The sequence below is a fragment of the Vulpes lagopus genome, chromosome 4, assembly GCF_018345385.1.
Source record: "Vulpes lagopus strain Blue_001 chromosome 4, ASM1834538v1, whole genome shotgun sequence".
NCBI lineage: Eukaryota > Metazoa > Chordata > Mammalia > Carnivora > Canidae > Vulpes > Vulpes lagopus.
Window position 1 is genome coordinate 78,357,985 of NC_054827.1, and position 19,487 is coordinate 78,377,471.

The 19,487-nt window shown below is 36.0% G+C and overlaps 1 protein-coding gene across 5 annotated transcripts in view; it reads right to left on the reverse strand.

Moving 5' to 3' along the window:
- Positions 1-619: 619 nt before the first annotated feature.
- POLR3G (RNA polymerase III subunit G) overlaps positions 620-19,487 on the reverse strand; it is a 107,059-nt gene continuing 88,191 nt past the window's right edge. For 4 of the 5 annotated variants that reach the window (XM_041751350.1, XM_041751348.1, XM_041751347.1 and 1 more), the window contains exons 6-8: positions 13,390-13,472; positions 8,292-8,438; positions 620-2,970 (exon numbers count right to left, since the gene is read on the reverse strand). In XM_041751350.1, coding sequence (XP_041607284.1) covers positions 2,884-2,970; positions 8,292-8,438; positions 13,390-13,472 — 317 coding nt within the window. In that variant the 3' untranslated portion in view covers positions 620-2,883. The remainder of the gene's footprint in view (positions 2,971-8,291; positions 8,439-13,389; positions 13,473-19,487) is intronic. The other variant, XM_041751351.1, reaches the window with a different exon arrangement.

Below are 19,487 nucleotides of genomic sequence, written 5' to 3' on the forward strand. Positions count from 1 at the left end.
CGATGCGGGACTCGATCCCGGGACTCCAGGATCATGCCCTGGGCCAAAGGCAGGCGCCAAACTGCTGAGCCACCCAGGGATCCCAAGGATACTTTTTTAAATTACCAGCAGCAAAAGTAATTGAAAAAGTTGTTTGAAGTTTTATTTATTGGGGGAATTTGTGATGTAATCCTTTTCCCCTTAAAATTGTATTTAAACTCCTATTTTAATAAAAAGCTTTTACTAACTCCAGAGGCTTTGAGCATATTAAGGCAAAGCCATTGACACTACATTTGAATGTGATAGGAATGGAAAGGTTAACAAGATCCTCTAAATTTCTTTGCATTCTCTTGTATCCCCTGTAAGTCTGTGACACTAATGATCACACTAATATACTGTCTGCCAAATCTCTTTATTTGTAAACACGACTTTAATCACCTAGAGTTTTCTTTTGTGGGTGGTTTATTCAAGAATATTTAGTAACTGTCATACTTACTTGCTCAATAAATAGTTATTAGGTAAAATTACTTTTCTCAAGCATATTTAAGGAGGTTCAAAATAATGTTTGTATAAAACAAAAGGACACAACTTTGTTTTGTAAGAATTTAATGTGTAAACAGAAAAATAAGCAACAAAACAATTTTGCCTGTTAATATAGCAATTTTATTTTATTTTTTTAATATAGCAATTTTAAAGACACTTCACCAACAAGTACTTTTTTATATACAGGAGGCTATCTCTGCATTAAAGTTTACCTTCTTGTGGAATAACTAACTTCACAGTCTCTGAGATTTTAAGCCAGAAAGACAAGATTCATACTGGTAAAGCAACCTTTAAATACTCCCTGTCTTCACCGTTTAGTCTACTTTAAACTTATAAAAAAGATCTTCCAAAGAGGGAAGACCCTGCACTTAAGGCAGATGGCTGGGGCCTCCTGGGAGCAAGTCCTTGCCCAAATGGGTTGTCTTACCATCTGCTGGACTAACACTGGAGGCAAAATTGAGAGCTCGGAATAAAAATACCTAGATCTTTAGTGCATTTGACCAATTCACAGGGTTATCTGCAGATTTATATTAAAGCAAGTCAACAGAACCGTTGAAATCAGGTTTGTATAAATTAAATGGTATTAGACTAAAGAGGTAAGAGACTAAAACATCAATGTCTTACTTTACAATCCTAAGTGATGTAATTTGCCCATCACAACTAGAAACTTGATTTGAGTTTCTACTGTAAGTCCAGCAGATTGCTGTTTTAACATGGACTATTTATGTTTTCCATTTAAAATATTTAAAATTCCCCAGAAGCTTACTTCAACAAGTAACGCACATATGATTGATATAGCACTGAACTAACAATGGTCTTCACACCCACCTTGAATTATCTGAGGAGGTATTAAAATTCAAAGTGATGTTTTTCCTGAGAAAGTCATGTTATAAAATGGTCCAAGACAATATAAATTTTCTTCAGTCCTCCCCTCCAGAATATAAGATGGGAAAATCAGGTTATAATATATTTTGTGAGGAAAACATGTTAGTTTTCCAAAAGTTTGTTTTCAGTTGCTTACAAGGCCACATCTTTTTTAGAGGGCAAGAACCAAATTAAGCGATCATTTCTGTTAAGGTATCAATGAATACACATGGTAAATTTTGTTTAGTGTGTAAGCAATTTTTATAGGAAATAGTTTACAGGTGGGGAAACTAAGGCACAGAAAACTTAACCAAGCTCATTTTCAAGGTTGAGTCTAATAGTAAAGGTAGAAATAGAATCTACGGCTTTGATTCTCAAGATTAGAGGGTGACGGGTAGTATCTTCCTAAAGGGGAAAAATTATTTTCTTTATTCTTTTTGGAAAGTAATACTAATAAATCATTTAAAAATATATAATACAAATTCCACTGAAAATCTTTGGCAATTGTGTGTCTTTGGAGGCTGGGGGTCTTAGGTATTTTCCCTGCCAAAACATAAAAAGGCAAGGGAGCCAGTTTTTAATTGAAACAAGAAAAATTAATCTTAATTTTAAAATGACCTGAGTTGCATTTTGCATTGTTATATAAATCGGCTGGATAACTAGGAGTCCTGTGAAATTATTAACAGCAACTACACCTCACAGATTTCAAACGTGCATTCTGCAGTGAGATTTATATGACTAGCACTTTTTCTACACTTTGGTAAAATACAAAATAAGATATCTTAATTTTTCATAAGCCCAACTATTCAAAGATATCAAACTTATAGTGGGATGATTAATTAATATATGGTACTGAGTTGGCTCCAAATTCAAGTATTTGTTAATATTCATCCCAGGTTTTTGTAAGGGCTGAGATGTGAGCTGGGAAACCCATACCGTTCAGATCAGCATTTTCCTGTGTGTATCTGTTTTTGATCACAAAACTTCCACTCTCATAAAATGTGCAGTTGTTAAGAGCTCAGGTTTATGTAGTCCTAATGCAGCACAGAATGTACCATGCAAAAGTAAAAGAAAATTAGCTTCAAGTTTCTTTGTTTTTAAAGTGCTCTCTGTGCAGTATGAAGTCAACTTTCAGATGACAGAAATCCACTATGATGACTAGTAACAGTTTTACAACAGATCGAGTTCAACAAGAATAATTTGTCCAAATGTGAATACACAGATTAAAAGATGCAAAAACTCTAGGCACATTGAAATCAAAATGATACCAAAAAAATCCATCTGAATACATAAGATGACACAGAGGTGTTGAAAAGGAATGGGACAGTATCAGAGACTAATGGGTAAGATAACCAGCATGTAAACTCTAAGTGGTTCTGAGTATTTTGACAGCAAATATTTGTCCAACAAAACAAGAACAAAAATATCAGAAATAGAAAACAAGGCTGTCCAAATGTTCAGAAGTGGTATCAGATATTTTTGGAGAAATTTCATAGCTTAGTAGGTTGCTTCATCCATGTTGTCGTCACTGTCTGCACCAAAATCATCTCCATCTTCAAAGTATGAATTAATGTAGTCATTTTCCTAAGTGAAATATATTATTCCTCAGTAAACATTAAAATGAATGAGTAGTAAGATAATTATTAAAAAATATAAGGTAGGCGGTCCCTTTAAGTTTATCAATATCATGTCTGGGTAATAAAACAGACCTTAAAAAGTCTCTATTTCGTGCTTAAAAAAAAACACATTAGTTTTCACTCCCATCCACCTGTGCTGCTTGCCACAAGGCCATCACCTCCTACTGTTTTTAGGCACCAACTAGTTAAGAGAAAATGCAGGAATTTCTGTTACACTTTAGAAGAATAGACACCTGGAATTCCTTACACCTTAGTAGGATGGCACATGGGGTTTAGTTAGCTAAACCACTAAACACTCCAAACAAATGTACAGACGCTCAAGAAACAGCCAATTTATGTTAACATTCATTAAACTACACCAGAAAGGAGGTTTTCAATTAGGCCATGTAACTGAACTCGAGTACAGGGATTTTTGCTTCCTATCAAAAAACAGGCTTCCAGACACCAAAACAAACCTAGAAAATGCCATATTCCATCGAGGGCCCCACAGTTTCCTTGAGGTTAAGAGGAACTAAGCACCTGGGAACAATTATTAAGATTGGGGAAGACTTATCCATGTAAATGATTCCTTCCTGATCTTTCTGTGCTTTCTATCAAAAATTCAAAAATCCGTTTTGGATGTGGATTAGAAATTTAAAACCAACTGCGGTGTATGGGCTGTATTTGGATTTTGATTGGAATGACCTTTTTTCAGACAAAAATTCATTATCTTAGGTGTAATAATGATAGTGTGATGTTGTTAAAGAGCCCTAATTTTTTAATACACACTGAAATATTTATGGATGAAATGATACAACGTCTAGGATTTGCTTTTTATAATAATCCAAGGTGGATGGGGAATGGAAGTGAGAGTGGATTGGGTGAATGAATGAGTGGTTGAAAGACTGGCTATAAATTGATTGTTAAAGCTGGGTGATAAAGTCTATGGTTTTTTATCTTACTTATCACTAGATTTTTATTCATCGTTGAAATCTGCCATAAAAAATTAATCTCTACATCTCTGCTCTCTATAGCAGGAATTATGATAGAGTAAGAAATAGAGACTATTCTGAAAAGGTCATCTGGATATCAGCTTTTTTTAGTATCTGCATGGTGGGATTTTTTAATATATACATTTATATAAATAATGCAAGATATATTATTCAGATGTAGATTTCATTACTTTGTCTTCCCTAAACACTAAGTTTCTGTATCCAGTAAGTTTCCATAGCATCTCTAGGAAGATGGCGTGGTTTCTTTGGTGCCGAGAAATCCAGTAACATCTAGAAGCCTGGCTATAGCCTGGAGCTAGTGTACAGAGGAGGGGTGGCATGGCTGAGAGTTCAAATGAGATCATCTTGTAAATGAGACTGGAAGGTTACCTCACTATTCCAAATCAAGCATATACAACTTATGCTTCAGATGTGAGCACCTCCAAGTATGTTCAGTCATTCACCTTAGGTAATTTCATGATGTTAATAATCTTGATGCAGGTACAAAGTGAGAACTTCTTGAAACTGATGGCTTAAATGGTTCTTGGCTTTCATTTGAACCCTTGCTTTTTTCTTTAATTACATTATTCAAAAGACCGAAGAAAGAAAAAGTCTGCATTTCTCTCATTTTACATAGAGGTGTTACATAGATAATTTGTTCCATTTACTCTTCAAAAATAATGCTTATCAAATTCTCAATATGTCCAGTAAGTTAGTTAATATGAATTTTTCATTAATTAATTGCTAAAAAGGGCCAAGATGATTTTAAATCTAGAAAGTCTTTAACTGAGCTTCCCTCTCCATCTCTCACCCAGCCTCATACCCAAAACCTATATCCTTTATTAAAGTGGAAAGGTTTTGTTTGTTTGTTTGTTTGTTTGTTTGTTTGTTTTTTTAAAGCTTTTTTTTTTTTTTTTTTTAAATTTTTATTTATTTGTGATAGTCACAGAGAGAGAGAGAGAGAGGCAGAGACACAGGCAGAGGGAGAAGCAGGCTCCATGCACCGGGAGCCCGACGTGGGATTCGATCCCGGGTCTCCAGGATCGCGCCCTAGGCCAAAGGCAGGCACCAAACCGCTGCGCCACCCAGGGATCCCTGTTTGTTTGTTTTGAATGAAATACATTTATATAAACTGTGCTTAGTACTCTGCTAAAGCCTAACATGGAATTCTGAAATTACTAGAATCCTGAGGTTTGCTATTAAGTGTTAGGGAAGATCTTAATTTCAACACAGCTTACCTCAAGCAGACTTTATAAACAGACATTCCAAAAGTCAGTCTTGTCTAGAAAACAGGCCACTACCTACTCAAAGACAATAGCATGCCACAACCCCTAAGACCAGTTGGGACAACCAAAAATGTTTCCAGATATTACCAAATATACCTTGGTTGAGAATCACTGGTTCATAGCAACAAGCTTTCAAGCATGATTTAACCATGGCTCCTTCCAATCCAAGCAACCGAGGTTTCTAATATACAAATATTTGATAAAACCACTCCACTACTTTAAACCCTTCAAAGGCTCCTTATAGCCTGCAGGATAAAGTCCTATTGCTCAGCCTGGTATTTAAGATCCTGTATTTGTCCCTTCCGCTTCACATCTCCGCATACTCCCACTTGGACTCTCTAGTCCAGCCACATTGACTTACCTGGTCCACACTGTTAGGCTACACTCTCATCACCTGCAAAATTTCTCCGTGCTCTTTCCTCTATCTGCAAGTCTCTTCCCATCCATTTCTCATCTTGATCTGATTAAGTCTTCAGACTGTCTTCTGTGAGAGATCTTTTTCATATCACTAAAGCGGAGCTTTGTGCCCCTCTTACGTACCCCTATGGCATCCTCTACTATATTACACTATAGCATTATTCAGTGTATTGTAAGGGTCTCCTTTCTGGTATGTCTCCTCACTACACCCATATCCCTGATGAGAGAACTGTATCTATCTTGATATTCCCCTTGCCTAGTACAATTCCAAGCACACGCTTGGTGTACAATTATTACACGGTGAATGAAGAAAAATGAGGACTAATAGGTGTATATACAGGGCAACTGAAATTTTGGCTAGGGATGCAGTCAGGGAAATTGCAGAGAGAAAAGGAAATCCAAGCAAAGAAGTCTGAAGAATACTGACATTTAAAGATTAGAAAGAGAAGAACTCAAAAGAGACCATGAAAAAGTACCAGAAATAGGAGAAAAACAAGAAGTGTTGTGTCACAAAAAGCAAGGAAAGGAACAATGTTTGCCTATGTCTTGGCATGCAGCACAATGCCTGGCATATAGTTGATGCCATAATTGCCTTAAATTGTTGAATTTAAATAAAGGAAATAATATTTTAATAATGAAGTTGTGAGCAGTGTTAAATGTTACAGAAAAGTGAAATAAGGACTAAAATTTGTCTATTGGTGAACTTGGTGGCAATAATTTCAATGGCATGTACATGGAAATCACATTAAAAAGAACTAAATGAAGGAGGGTAGGGAGGAGTGAGCAAGTGAAGCCAGCTAAGCGGCTTTCCAGGAGATACCAGGACACCTGGAAGAGAATGTGGGCAACATACTGTATAATGAAAGATGAACATATTTTAATGCATGAATGGAAGCAGTAAGTAGTAGGTAAAAACCCTGAAAATCTGAAAAAAGGAAGGGATATAAGGATTATAGATACCCCAAAGGCCAGGCAATTAGCTCCAAATAAAATGAAGGCTACTTCTTCCACTGAAAACGAAGGGGGAGGAAGAAAGACATTTAGTTTGAAGGCAGATGACATGAAATTAGGGGAGTTTCTCCTATATGGCTTCATTTTCTGTATGAAGGTATTATCTACGAAGAAAGGCAGTCAAGGAGAAGGATTATGAAGAAAAGGGATGATCTAAACTGATGTAGACAAATGACTTGATAAGAGAAACAGAGAAACCAGCATGTGAGCCAGCCAACAGTGGCTAGTGAGTATTGTTTTTGTGGCATCAGTTTCTGTGACTCCTCAGAAAAGTTCAATAGGTGGTTTGGAGGGGAGACAGTGGAATTGATCAAAGGTTACCTTGTTCTCAAGGATGTGCTGAGAGGACAAGGGATGAGAGTAATGGCAAGGAAGCACTTAAGGGTTAGCAAGGGTCTAGGCCCCTTAGGGAAGGAAATTAAGACAGGGAACTAGTAAAGAGGAAATAGAGAATCAGAGGTCTGGCAGTCTCAATCACATTAGAGTGCAGGAATAAAAAAGTGAATGATCTGGAAAGAAAGTTGGAGACAATAAGATATGTTTAGTTTTAAAATGTTTAAAACTGATCTGGAAGAATAAAGAATACTCAGGAAATTCTCCCTAGAAACATTAACAAATAATCAGAAGCTTCTGTTAATTGGAACAGCAGAGTGATAGTTCAAAAATCAGGTCCCAGAAATATATCTAAATAGAAGTGGGAAATTAATAGCTGATACAGGGGAATTTCAAATCAATGAAGAAAGCAAATTATTTAATAAATGAGGTTAGCAGCTGGCTAGCCATTTGGAAATAGATAAAAATGGATCTGTACCTCTCCCTTTACACCAATGTAAATTCTAAAACAAACCACATTTAATGTAAATGAATAATAATGATTTCATAGTTATAGCAGTTTCAGGTAAAGATTCATTGTCCTGTGAGAGGCTAAAATGGAGTGAAGACAAAGTTCACTGCCATGGAGAAGAAAGGAGAAAGAAACTAGGGTTACTGCATGAGGTATCTACTAAGTCCCAAAGATGCTGTGACCAACAAAGTTACCCTGCTCAAAAATATCCTTATTTGCTCTAGCTTATTTTGAAATGCACCATGCATGTTTCTAGAAGTTAGAAATCCCAAATCCAAACTACTAAGTCCTAACTCAGTCAAATACTTGAGGTTAGATCATAAATGTTCTCTGGCAGGGTCCATATGCACTTTGGGGCTTGAAACATGATGATATTCCAAGGATTTCCTCTTCACACCCTAAATGATTAAGTCCTTAATTACAGTAATGGCAGATTTAAATTTTTATGTAGATAAATGTTAAACTAATCTATCAATTTGTTTCCACTATCAATTATGGACTTCCACTTGGGGTTGCCTATGAACTTATTCTCACCTCCTATATTCAGTTTGGTACCATTATTTCAATGCTATAATAATTCTCTTCAACTAAGGAACTGATACCAGGGATAATAACATATCCTTCATTGCCATCGACTTGGTTTTGGTTTGTTAATTTAATTATATAGCATATATCCAATTCCTTATTAGATAATCCGTAAACTTTGTAACTTTGTTACCCACCCCAAATAAACCATTACCTCTTCTTGCTCTTCTTCATCATATTCCTCTTGTTCTGCAGCATCATCGTCCTCCTCCTCATCACCTTCTTTACTTTTCTCTTTGCTTCCTTCTTTCTCTTCATTTTCTTCATCTGATTTTTCACCATCACCTCTCTTTTCCAATTCCTGATATAATGAACTTCGTTAATTTAAATGGAAACCACTACACTTTGACCTCCCTGCTTAGCCTCAAGAAAACAGTTACCTATAACCTTATTCTAATCCTCCAGACCACTACCTAGGAAACTGTGAGTTCACTCAAGAAAGGAGGAACTCTCTGTCCTGTCATTATACTAGTATTTTCATTGATTGTGTTACTTTATAATTAGGTCTCAGGTATTGTTGGGTATCGGCTCTAAGCACAATGACTTATTTTTATGGTTTCTATCCTACCTTCTTCTAAAATGTTGAGTTGATTTAGTTTATAGAGAGAAACTTTCAGAATGCTACTTTGTTATCTTTTCAGTATGAAAGGAGGAAAGAAAATATAACGGTAACATTTCAAAAATATCTACATTTTAAATATTTATTTATTTATTTATTTATTTATTTATTTATTTATTTACTTATTTACTTATTTATTTATTTATTTATTTAGTAAGTTCTATGCCCATCCTGGGACTTGAACTCACAACCCTGATATCCAGAGTCCCATGCTCTACCAACTGAGCCTGCCAGGTGCTCCTGCTCCTATGTTTTAGTTTATAAGAGAGATAATTTTTTTAAAAAAAGATTTTATTTATTTATTCATGAGAGATAAATACAGAGAGAGAGAGAGAGAGGCAGAGACACAGGTAGAGGGAGAAGCAGGATTCCCACAAGGAGCCCGATGTGGGACTTGATCCCTGGACCCCGGGATCACGACCTGAGAGCCAAAGGCAGATGCTCAACCACTAAGCCACCCAGGTGCCCCAAAGAGAGATCATTTAAAACAATTAATACATAATCATTTGGTGTGGGTTATCCTGTTTGCAGATTATCCGTCTTTCTCTCTGTTCTCCTTCATTATTTACTTATTTCCAGGAATTTTTACTTCTTAACATATCTGGCAGATTGAAGAGAAAGAGATTAAAACTTCAATCCTTGCCAAAAACAAAACAAATAACAATTAAAAACACTGTCAGGCACCTGAGTGGCTCAGTTGGTTAAGCGTCTACCTTTGGCTCAGGTCATGATCCCAGGGTTCTGGGATAGAGCGCCACAGGCTCCCTGCTCAGCCAGGAGTCTCTTCTCCCTCTCCTCTCCCTCTGCTCCCAGCCCTAGCTGTGTGCTCACTTTCTTTCTGTCTCGAATAAAATAAATAAAATCTTAAAAAAAAATAAATAAATAAAACCACTGTCAACATTAGCACTTCCTAGCAACTCAGGAGGCAAAAGAGAGATGTTGTTAGGAAACCTTGATTGCTTGATGGCTTCACTTACTCACTGTTGAAATCACTGCTACTTTCTCATAACACACAAATTTAACTTTACAGTTACATCTTTAAATTTCTATGACTACCAACATTTCTTTCCCTTTGATAAAAAAGGGTCTGTTTTCATTACTGTCACTATCCATTCACTAAATTGATCTATGCTTAATTTGCACAAGTGAGAGAATTCCACAAGCTTTATAGGAGGTGGATACAATAATTATTTCATATATTAATACTCATAATTAAAGCACAGGATCACTTTAGCTAAGATATGATTATTCTTAAACAATAATCAGAACGTTAGTTCATATAGCTGCAAATGCTCCATCCTATTATATTTGCTTTGTAGACTACATATAGAGAGAAAACACATTTTGTATCTGGAGTGACTACAACTTCGCGATTCCTTTATTGGCTCTTAAATATTTATTTTTAAAATCTCTTTAATTACATTCAAGCTTGAATTTAAGGAAATCAAAGGCAATAAAAACACTACATCAGATAGATTCAATTTCTAACCAAAATTCAAGTTTCACCTTTCGTACTTCACTCCACTGAGGCAGAACAAATAAAGTCAAGGTAATATAGACATAAGATGATTTATCTTCATACTGACCCATGCTGCCTTATATGAGTTATTACTACAATATACTGTGTGCAGTTTTTCTAACTGATAATCCCTTTGGGAAATTGCAAGTAAACAAAATAGTGTTTATAGATCTTCTAAAGTGTCTATAAAAATATACATACACATACCCACACAGAATGATGCTACACCAATATTAACATATGGACTTTTTTCTTTTTTATTTTAATCAAATTGCAGTAAAGGGGCCTACAACCCACAAATTTTGTGTAGTTAAAAGAGAATCATAGTGCTGTATTTATTAAATACACTTTAAATGCACTGTGCAAGGTATATAATGTATCTGAAAAATCTTATTAGCTACTATTTCATAATTAACAATAAACTTATTTAACTAGTTATGGAATATGTTTTTTTTAAACAATTAGCTTTCTTTTTTTTAAATTTTTTAATTTATTTATGATAGTCACACAGAGAGAGAAAGGCAGAGAAATAGGCAGAGGGAGAAGCAGGCTCCATGCACCGGGAGCCCGACGTGGGATTCGATCCCGGGTCTCCAGGATCGCGCCCTGGGCCAAAGGCAGGCGCTAAATCGCTGCACCACTCAGAGATCCCAGAATATGTTTTCAAAATATAAAAATCATTCACTGCTCTGTAGAACTAGGAAGTCTTTATTTCCATTACTGTCACCTCAAATATTTTTAAATAAACAACAACTTTGTTTGTATCACAAAGACCCAAATCAAACCCATAAAATACTTACATCAGTTAACCATAGCAGATTTATGCAATTAAAAAAAATGATCTCAGAGCCACACATATTGTCTTATTACTTTTTTCTTTTTGCACTTAGCAACTAGTTTTGGCTTATCTACTTATTAGTCTCCATTTTCTCCTCTGTGAGATTTAACTATATACTGGCACTATCGTACAGAACAATGTGATTAACACATCATGGAAACACTTTGCAAACAGTTAATTTATAAAGAGGGAACAATTCTTCCAGTTTAAATAATAAGCAGCCACCCTGTAGAGACAGCTTCTTCTAAGTCAAGCAGATAAAAGCTCAAATATTAGTTTACTGTCTGATTATTCACACATTAATCATGAGGTTTGACTGTTCCTTCCTCTCCACCCACAGACATTTTATTACAATAAAACTTGCAACTACTTTTGCTGAAGAAACGAACAATAACAGTCAGCGAGAAGCTAATTTTGCTCTTTAACTGAGAGAAAATAAAGCTAACTCATTTAGATTTCCAAATTTAAAAGTCCAGTTTTAACAATGTGCAAAACGAAAAAGGTGTTCAAGTGTAGAAAATCGGGAAACACAATTTGTTCTGATGAGAAACCACATCAGATCAATCTACCTTATTGCACAAGTCATCTTAGCAACTTCTTTCCGGGAAGCTTTAAAAACAGTAAGACTCTGTTCAATCAATACAGGTTGGCTAGTTCTGCAACCCCATGCATCATCACTCCATCACAGTTACACCTGACCGTTATCACTATCCCTTCAATACCCTCCTGGTATTATTTTCAGGCATGTTACCTCCAGCTCAAGTACTGGCCAAAAAAAGCACAAAAATAAGAGTTTCTGTTACTATATAGCTGTAACAACTTGACCAGGCAAGTAAAAATTTTAAAGCCTTGACCTCCTCATCTATAAATAAGGAAAAATAATACACACCTCTCTTTGTTGTTATGGAGTCCTCAGGACATAATGTATAGGAATAGCTTTCATCAAAGAGCCTGGTACATAAGTTCTCAATAAGCACTAGTTGCTATCATTATCATCATCATCACCATCAATGCAAGGTAATATATGCATAGAGAGTGGGAATAAATTGGCATAACCTCCATGGAGAGTGATCTGTCAATATTTTTCCATATTATCCAATACATATAACAACTGACCCAAGAAACCCACTTCAAGAAATCTACATATGTAAAATGTCATATTTAATATGATTTCACTATGGCACTGTTTATAATAGCAGAACACTAGATGGAACATTATGCCCATCAATAGGGTACCGGTTACTTTTACTTTTTAAAATATTTTACTTATTTATTCATGAGAGACAGAGAGAGAGGCAGAGACACAGGCAGAGGGAGAAGCAGGCTCCACGCAGGGAGCCTGACGTGGGACTTGATCCCGGGTCTCTAGAATCAGGTCCTGGGCGGAAGGCGTGCTAAACCACTGAGCCACCCAGGCTGCCCAATAGGGTACTGGTTAAATAAATTAGGGTTTGTTCTTATACTGTAGCTAAAAAAGGAAAAAAAAAAAAGAATGAAGCAAACTCTATATAGACTAGAACCATCTCTAATTGATTATAAGTGATAAAAATGCAGAAGAGTGTAATATGCTAGCTTTTGTCATTGAAAAAGAAAGATCTGGTATTGTTATGCATAAAATATTTTTGAAAGATCAATAGGAATTGGTAATACTGATTGTCAAGAGGGGAACTGGATGGTTATGGGCAGGGATGGGAGGGTAAATTTTCAGTTTACTAACCTTTAGGATTTTTTACCTTTCTATTTTTGAAATATGGACAGCAATGAAAGTAAAAAGTAAGTTCCATAAGATGTGCTTTTTTTCTCAATAGAATGTTCTACACTTACCATGAGACAGACAAAAAAAGCATTTAAAAAAGTACATATACATGGGACGCCTGGGTGCCTCAGCAGTTAAATGTCTGCTTCCAGCTCAGGGTGTGATCCTGGAGACCCAGGATCGAGTCCCACGTCCGGCTCCCCGCAGGGAGCCTGCTTCTCCCTCTGCCTGTGTCTCTGCCTCTCTCTCTCTCTCTCTCTCTCTCTCTCTCTCTCTCTCTGTGTCTCTCATGAATAAATAAATAAAACCTTTAAAAAAATAATAAAAAAGAAGGATAGGATGAGGCTTCTTCATCTCCCAGCTAAGAATGTTCAAATCTGTTCAGTTGCCCTGTGTGCGGGGCTTGGCTCTGCCAAATCCACGTATTATTAAAAAGTGAGAGAAGGTGGAAAGACTGAAAAAGGCGAAAGGAGGCACGACACTTTTTCAGCTTGCTTGTGTAGCAAGAAGGAAACCTTACCTCGATTTTTTTCAACACATCTGCAGTATTAGTGAGCGAAGCGCCTTTGCCTGTATCTTTCGCCTTTTCGGATTTGGGGCCTGCTGAAGTAAAACCACTGTTAACACGTTATTTCTATAATAGCAGCTGTCTATCATTATTTCTTTGCTTCTTTATATTCTGTGTAGCATAGTGATATGTCATAGTGGGTAGTCACAGAGTTTGCAGACTGAACTGATTTTCTTAAAGAATAACAAACAAGTATGCCTCACCAGTTTTCCATGATAAGAAGTAAACGATAATCACTTCATAGAATGTTTTCTAACACTGTAACCAGGTATCTTTTTACCAGTACTGAAAATTTGTACTGGCAAGTAATGTTATTAAGGCATAAATACTAAAAACTTAAGTCCAGTAGAAGCACCAGGGGACCAGCGAAAGACTCTCACAAATATATCATCTTGTACTGGCTTCCTGTTCACTGATCAGCATACTTTAACTAGGGCAATTGGACCAGGTTTGAAAAATAAAAAAAACAAGTGCCAAATAAATACACATTTGTCAATGGTTAAAGAAATGACGAAGAAGTTATACTCATGGAACATAAGCTTCATCTTTGGAATGAAGATTAAAATGGTTAAACTCAACACACCTGTTACATGGATCTGAAAACTCAAAGCAATATAAATAAAATGTTTTAATGGCTCTGGGATATTTTTAAAGCCATATTAAAAAAATAATGCATTTGAAGCTATTCTACAACTGCATGGAATGGAGAGTTATTTCACATATAGATCCTGCCAGTCAGTTACCAAGGCATTAGGATAAGCTACAAAATTGTCCCACTGTGATCAAAAAGTATTATAGTCCTTCCCCTAAATCAAACTAAATACCTAGAAATTACTTGGTAACAGAGAAAAATATGGCTAAGAAAGATGTAATTTTGTTAAAGATTAACATTTAACCTATAGAGAAGAAATTTCTAGATTGTGGTGGATGGCCCATAAGTGACGGAATTACAATTTACTGTGTTATAACAAATTGCCCCTCATGGAGTCACTAAGCTCAGAACCCCAAACATACATGTATTTGAAGTTTTGCTCAAAAGAAAGGTGACATTTAATAATGGGTAACTTTCTCTGTGCCCCTTGAGAGTAAGGGCTATTTAATCTGAACTGTAGCACATAAACTGTAGTATCATATACAGATGCCAGAAAACATTAGCTAAGAATGTAATTTACTCACATCATGAAGTCTTTTTTTCTAAGAATCATTTGTCGAATTATTTAAATTTCGCAACACATAAGTCTGTTAAATGGCTGTTACAGAACATGGTCGGATAAATAAACTTATTAAAAACTACCGATCTCTAGGGGTGCCTGGGTAGCTCAGCAGGTTGAGCCGCTGACTCTAGATTTCAGTTCAGGATCCTGGGACTGAGCCCTGTGTTGTCTCCAAACTCAGTGGGAAGTCTACTTCAGGATTCTTTTTCTTCCTTTGCCCCTCCCTCCCTCTTGCTCTCTCTCGCTAATAAATAAATCTTAAAAATAAAAAAAATACAAATAAAAATAAACCCTACTTATCTCTTAAGTAAGAAAGTCAGTTGCCAAAGAGCCACTAAGCATTTTTTGCTACTTATCAATCTGGTTTTATAGAATCATGAATTCTTTTACCTATAACTGGGAGAGAAGTGTCAAATTACCAAAATTTGTTGGGACACCTGGGTGGCTCAGCAGGTTGAGTGTTCAATTCTTGGTTTTGACTCAGGTCATCATTTCAGGGTTGTGAGATAGAGCCCAGTGTTGGGCTCTGTGTTCAGTGGGGTGTCTGCTGAAATGCTCTCCCTCTCTTTCTCCTCCCCCTCTCCCAACTCATGTGGTCTCTCGCTCTCTCTAAAATAAATAAATCTTAAAAAAAAAATTACCAAAATTTGTTAAAAGACTCTTTTAACCCCAAAACATTAACATGCATTTTTTTCCCACCTCAGCCAGATACAAGCATATATTTGAAATTTTTTGGTTTCTTTCAATACCAGCCAATAGCTGGTTCTTCAAGAAACAAACTTTTTTTCAGCTTTGGCTCTTTGGGTACTGTTTACTTTCATGGAAGTGGAGGTCATTTTAACAAAAGAGAAAGTATAAGCTTATCGAGAATAAAACACAAAAAATTACACAATGTACAAAAAAAAAAGCTCAGAATGGAAACAAAGTTTTGTGGTTGTTGCTTTATTTTTTCACAAATGGAAATTCTGACACATTGGACTTTCTCCTAATTATCAATGTGTATATAAAGTTCCAGGGATGAGCAGTCAGTGAGATGTATTTTAAAACATTTATTTTTCCAAATCAGACACATTCTTTTTGGCTCTTTAGGGTCTGCTACAAATTCGTGATCCACTAGGACATGACCAGTATCATTAATGCATGTTTGTAAAAATAACATATTTGCCCAATAAAAGCCAAAGGTATAAAAGATAGGAGATAAACTATTATATCTCGACATACAATATTTTGGGGTTTTTTTTTTTTTTTATTTTGGGGTTTTTTAATATAATATTTTATACTCAAGCAAGCTAAATACTCTTATATATAGGGGATCCCTGGTGGCTTAGTGGCTTAGCACCTGCCTTTGGCCCAGGACATGATCCTGGTGTCCTGGGATTGAGTCCCACATTGGGCTCCCTGCATGGAGCCTGCTTCTCCCTCTGCCTGTGCCTCTGCCTCTCTCTCTCTCTCTCTGTGTCTGTCATGAATAAATAAAATCTTTTAAAAAAATAATAAATAAATATTCTTATATATTGTAGTTCTGAGATGAAACAAAATAAAAATATTTCCATTTTAAATAAATATGTCAGAACTTAGCAAATTATATATTTCAGATATATGCATTTTATTATATGTAAAATGTAACTCAAGCTGTTAAATAAGGGAGGGGCCTCTCTTTCAAAAGACACAAGATGAAGCAACATTTCCTAACTCATTCTATGAGGCCAACATTACCCTAATACCAAACCAGACAAATATTACAAGAAACAAAATAGAAAACTAGTACCTCTCATGAAAATATAAGTGAAAATCTTCAATAAAATATTTCCAAATCCAATCCCACAATGTATGGAAAGAATAATATGTCACAACTAAGTAGGATTTACCATAGGTATGTAAGGCTGGTTCAACCTTCCAAAATCAATTAACATAATCCACCACATTAACAGGCTAAAGGAAAAAAAAATCACATGATCCTATCAACAGATTCAGTAAAAGCATTTGACAAAATCAAACACCCATTCATGACGAAAAAAATTCTTAGTAAACAAGGAGTAGAGGGGAATTTCCTAAAGCTGATAAAGAACATCTACAGGGATGCCTGGGTGGCTCAGTGGTTGAGCATATGCCTTTGGCTCAAGTAGTGATTCCGGGGTCCAGGGATTGAGTCCCACATCAGGCTCCCCATGGGCAGCCTGCTTGTCCCTCTGCCTCTGCCTCTGTCTCTCTCTCTCTGTGTCTCTCATGAATATATTAAGTAAAATCTTAAAAAAAAAAAAAAGCTACAAAAAAATCCTAGCTACATCATACTTAATGGAGAGAAGTTTGATACTTTCCCACTAAGATTAGGAACAAGGTAAAAAAGTTCCCTAATATCACTGCTTTCAACAGATTGAGAAGGAAGAAATAAAACTGCCTTCATTCACAGATGACATGATCATCTATGCAGAAAATCTGAAAAAATGAGCCAAAACTCTGAAAACTAATAACCAATTATAGAAGGGTTGCAGGCTACAAGGTTAGTATACAATGGTCAATAGCTTTCCTGTATACCAACAATGAACAAGCAGAATTCTAAATAAAAAATCTAATACTATTTACATTAGCATGCCTCAAAATTAAATACTTAGATATAAATCTAACAAAATGTGTATACAGTCTAGAAGAAAACCACAAAACTCTGAAGAATGAAATCAAAGAACTAAATAAATGGACACCTACTGCATGTTCATGGAGAGTGAGACTCAGTATTATCAAGATGATTGTTCTTCCCAACCTCATCTATGGATTCAAAGCAAACTCAATCAAAATCCTAGTAAGTCATTTTACAATATCAACAAACTGTTCCTAATGTTTGTATGGAAAGGCAAAAGATCCAGAATAGCCAACACAATATTGAAGGAAAGAACAAAATTGGAGGACTGATATTACTGGACTTTAAAACATACTTTAGCTACAGTAATCAAGATTGTGTGGTAAAGGTGAAAGAATAAATACAGGTCAATGGAACAGAATAAAGGGCTCAGAAATAGACCCATATAAAAATAGAAAGAGAAGCAAAAGCAGTACAATGGAGAAAAGACACTTTTTTCAACAAATGGTGTTGCATAAAATAAATCTAGGTACATCCTTATCCTTCACAAAGATGAACTCAAAATGGATCACAACCTAAATGCAAAACACAAAACTATAAAACTCTTAAAGGATAACATAGGAGAAAATCTAGATGACCTTGGGTTTGGTGATGACTTCTTAGATACACTGCCAAAGCAAGCCACAGTCTATGAAAGAAATAACTGATAAGCTAGACTTCATTAAAATTTAAAAATTCCACCCTATTAAAGATAATGTCAGGAAAATGAGAAAACAAGCCACAGACTGGGAGAAAATATTTGCAAAAGACAGATCTGATAAAGGATTCTGTGAAATAATAGAAAAAATATATATTGGTCTCTGTTTCTGGTTCCTGGCACAGAACTCCTAAAACTCTTACAATTTCCAAAGTGATAAGAACACTAGGAGCATGTTTTGTTTTAATACTTAGTCTTTGAAATTGGTTCCTGCCAGAGTTCCTAATCCCTTGGAATTTACTGGGTGATAGGAGTGCCTTTTGATCTAAGAATGGAACTCTTGGTGGGCCCCTGAATAGCTTCAGGATGGAGGCTGGTCAAAAGACAGAAAAAAACATGATTAATAGACTGTAATTTTCAGCTCCATTCCACATTCCCTGGGCAAGGGGAGAGGGACAGGAGATTGAGTTAATGAGTGATCAAATCTATATGATGAAGCCTCTATAAAAATCTCCAAAGTATGGGGATTTGAAGTCTCCAGGCTGGTAAACACATCTACATACTGGGAAGGTGGTGCACCTAAGCTCCACAGAGACACAAGTTCCTGCACGGGGAACCCTTCTAGACTTTGCCCTATCTCTTCATCTGACATTTATCTATATCCTTTATCATATCCTTCATTAAATAAACTGGTAAACCGAAATGTTTCCCTGAGTTCTGTGAGCTGTTCTAGCAAATGAAATCCAAGTGGGAGAAGGAGGGTCATAGAAATTCTGATCTGTATCCAAGTCAGACAGAAGTTGCGGGTAATGTGGGGAACCTACTACTTGAAATTGGCATCTGAAGTGGGAAGTAGTCTTATGGGGCTGAACCCTTAACTTGTGGGGTCTGCATTAATTCCAGTTGCTGCTGAAACTGAATTAAATTTTAAGACACAACTGGTGTTGCAGAGAACTGCTTGGTGCGGGGAAAAAAATTCCACACATCTGGTGTCAGAAATATTGTGAATATGGTAGTAGTATCAGAGTAAAAGGAGAAACTCGCAGCCAGAGGGGTTTATTCCTATAGACTGTTATCCAAAATTTACAAAGAATTCCTAAAACTCAACACTAAGCTCGTACACACACACACACACACACACACACACAAACATTAAAAATGGGCCAAAGACCGTAACAGATATCTTGCCAAACAAGATACACAAATGGCAAGTAGGTGTACACAAAGATGCTTCACATCACATGTCACCAGGGAAACGCAAATTAAAACAGTAGTGAGCTACTACTACACACCTTTCAGAATGGCCAAAATCCAGAACAATGACAATAACAAATTCTGGCCAGGATGTATAAAAACAAGAACTCTCACTGGTTGCCAGGGGGGATGCAAAATGGCAGAGGGCCTCTGAAAGATAATTTGGTGGTTTCTTACAAAACTAAACATATCCTTACCATGCAGTCCAGCAATCATCCTCCTTGGTACTTACCCAAAGAAGTTGAAAACTTATGTCCACACAACAATAGATGTTTATATAGTAACTTTATCCATAATTGCCAAATCTTAG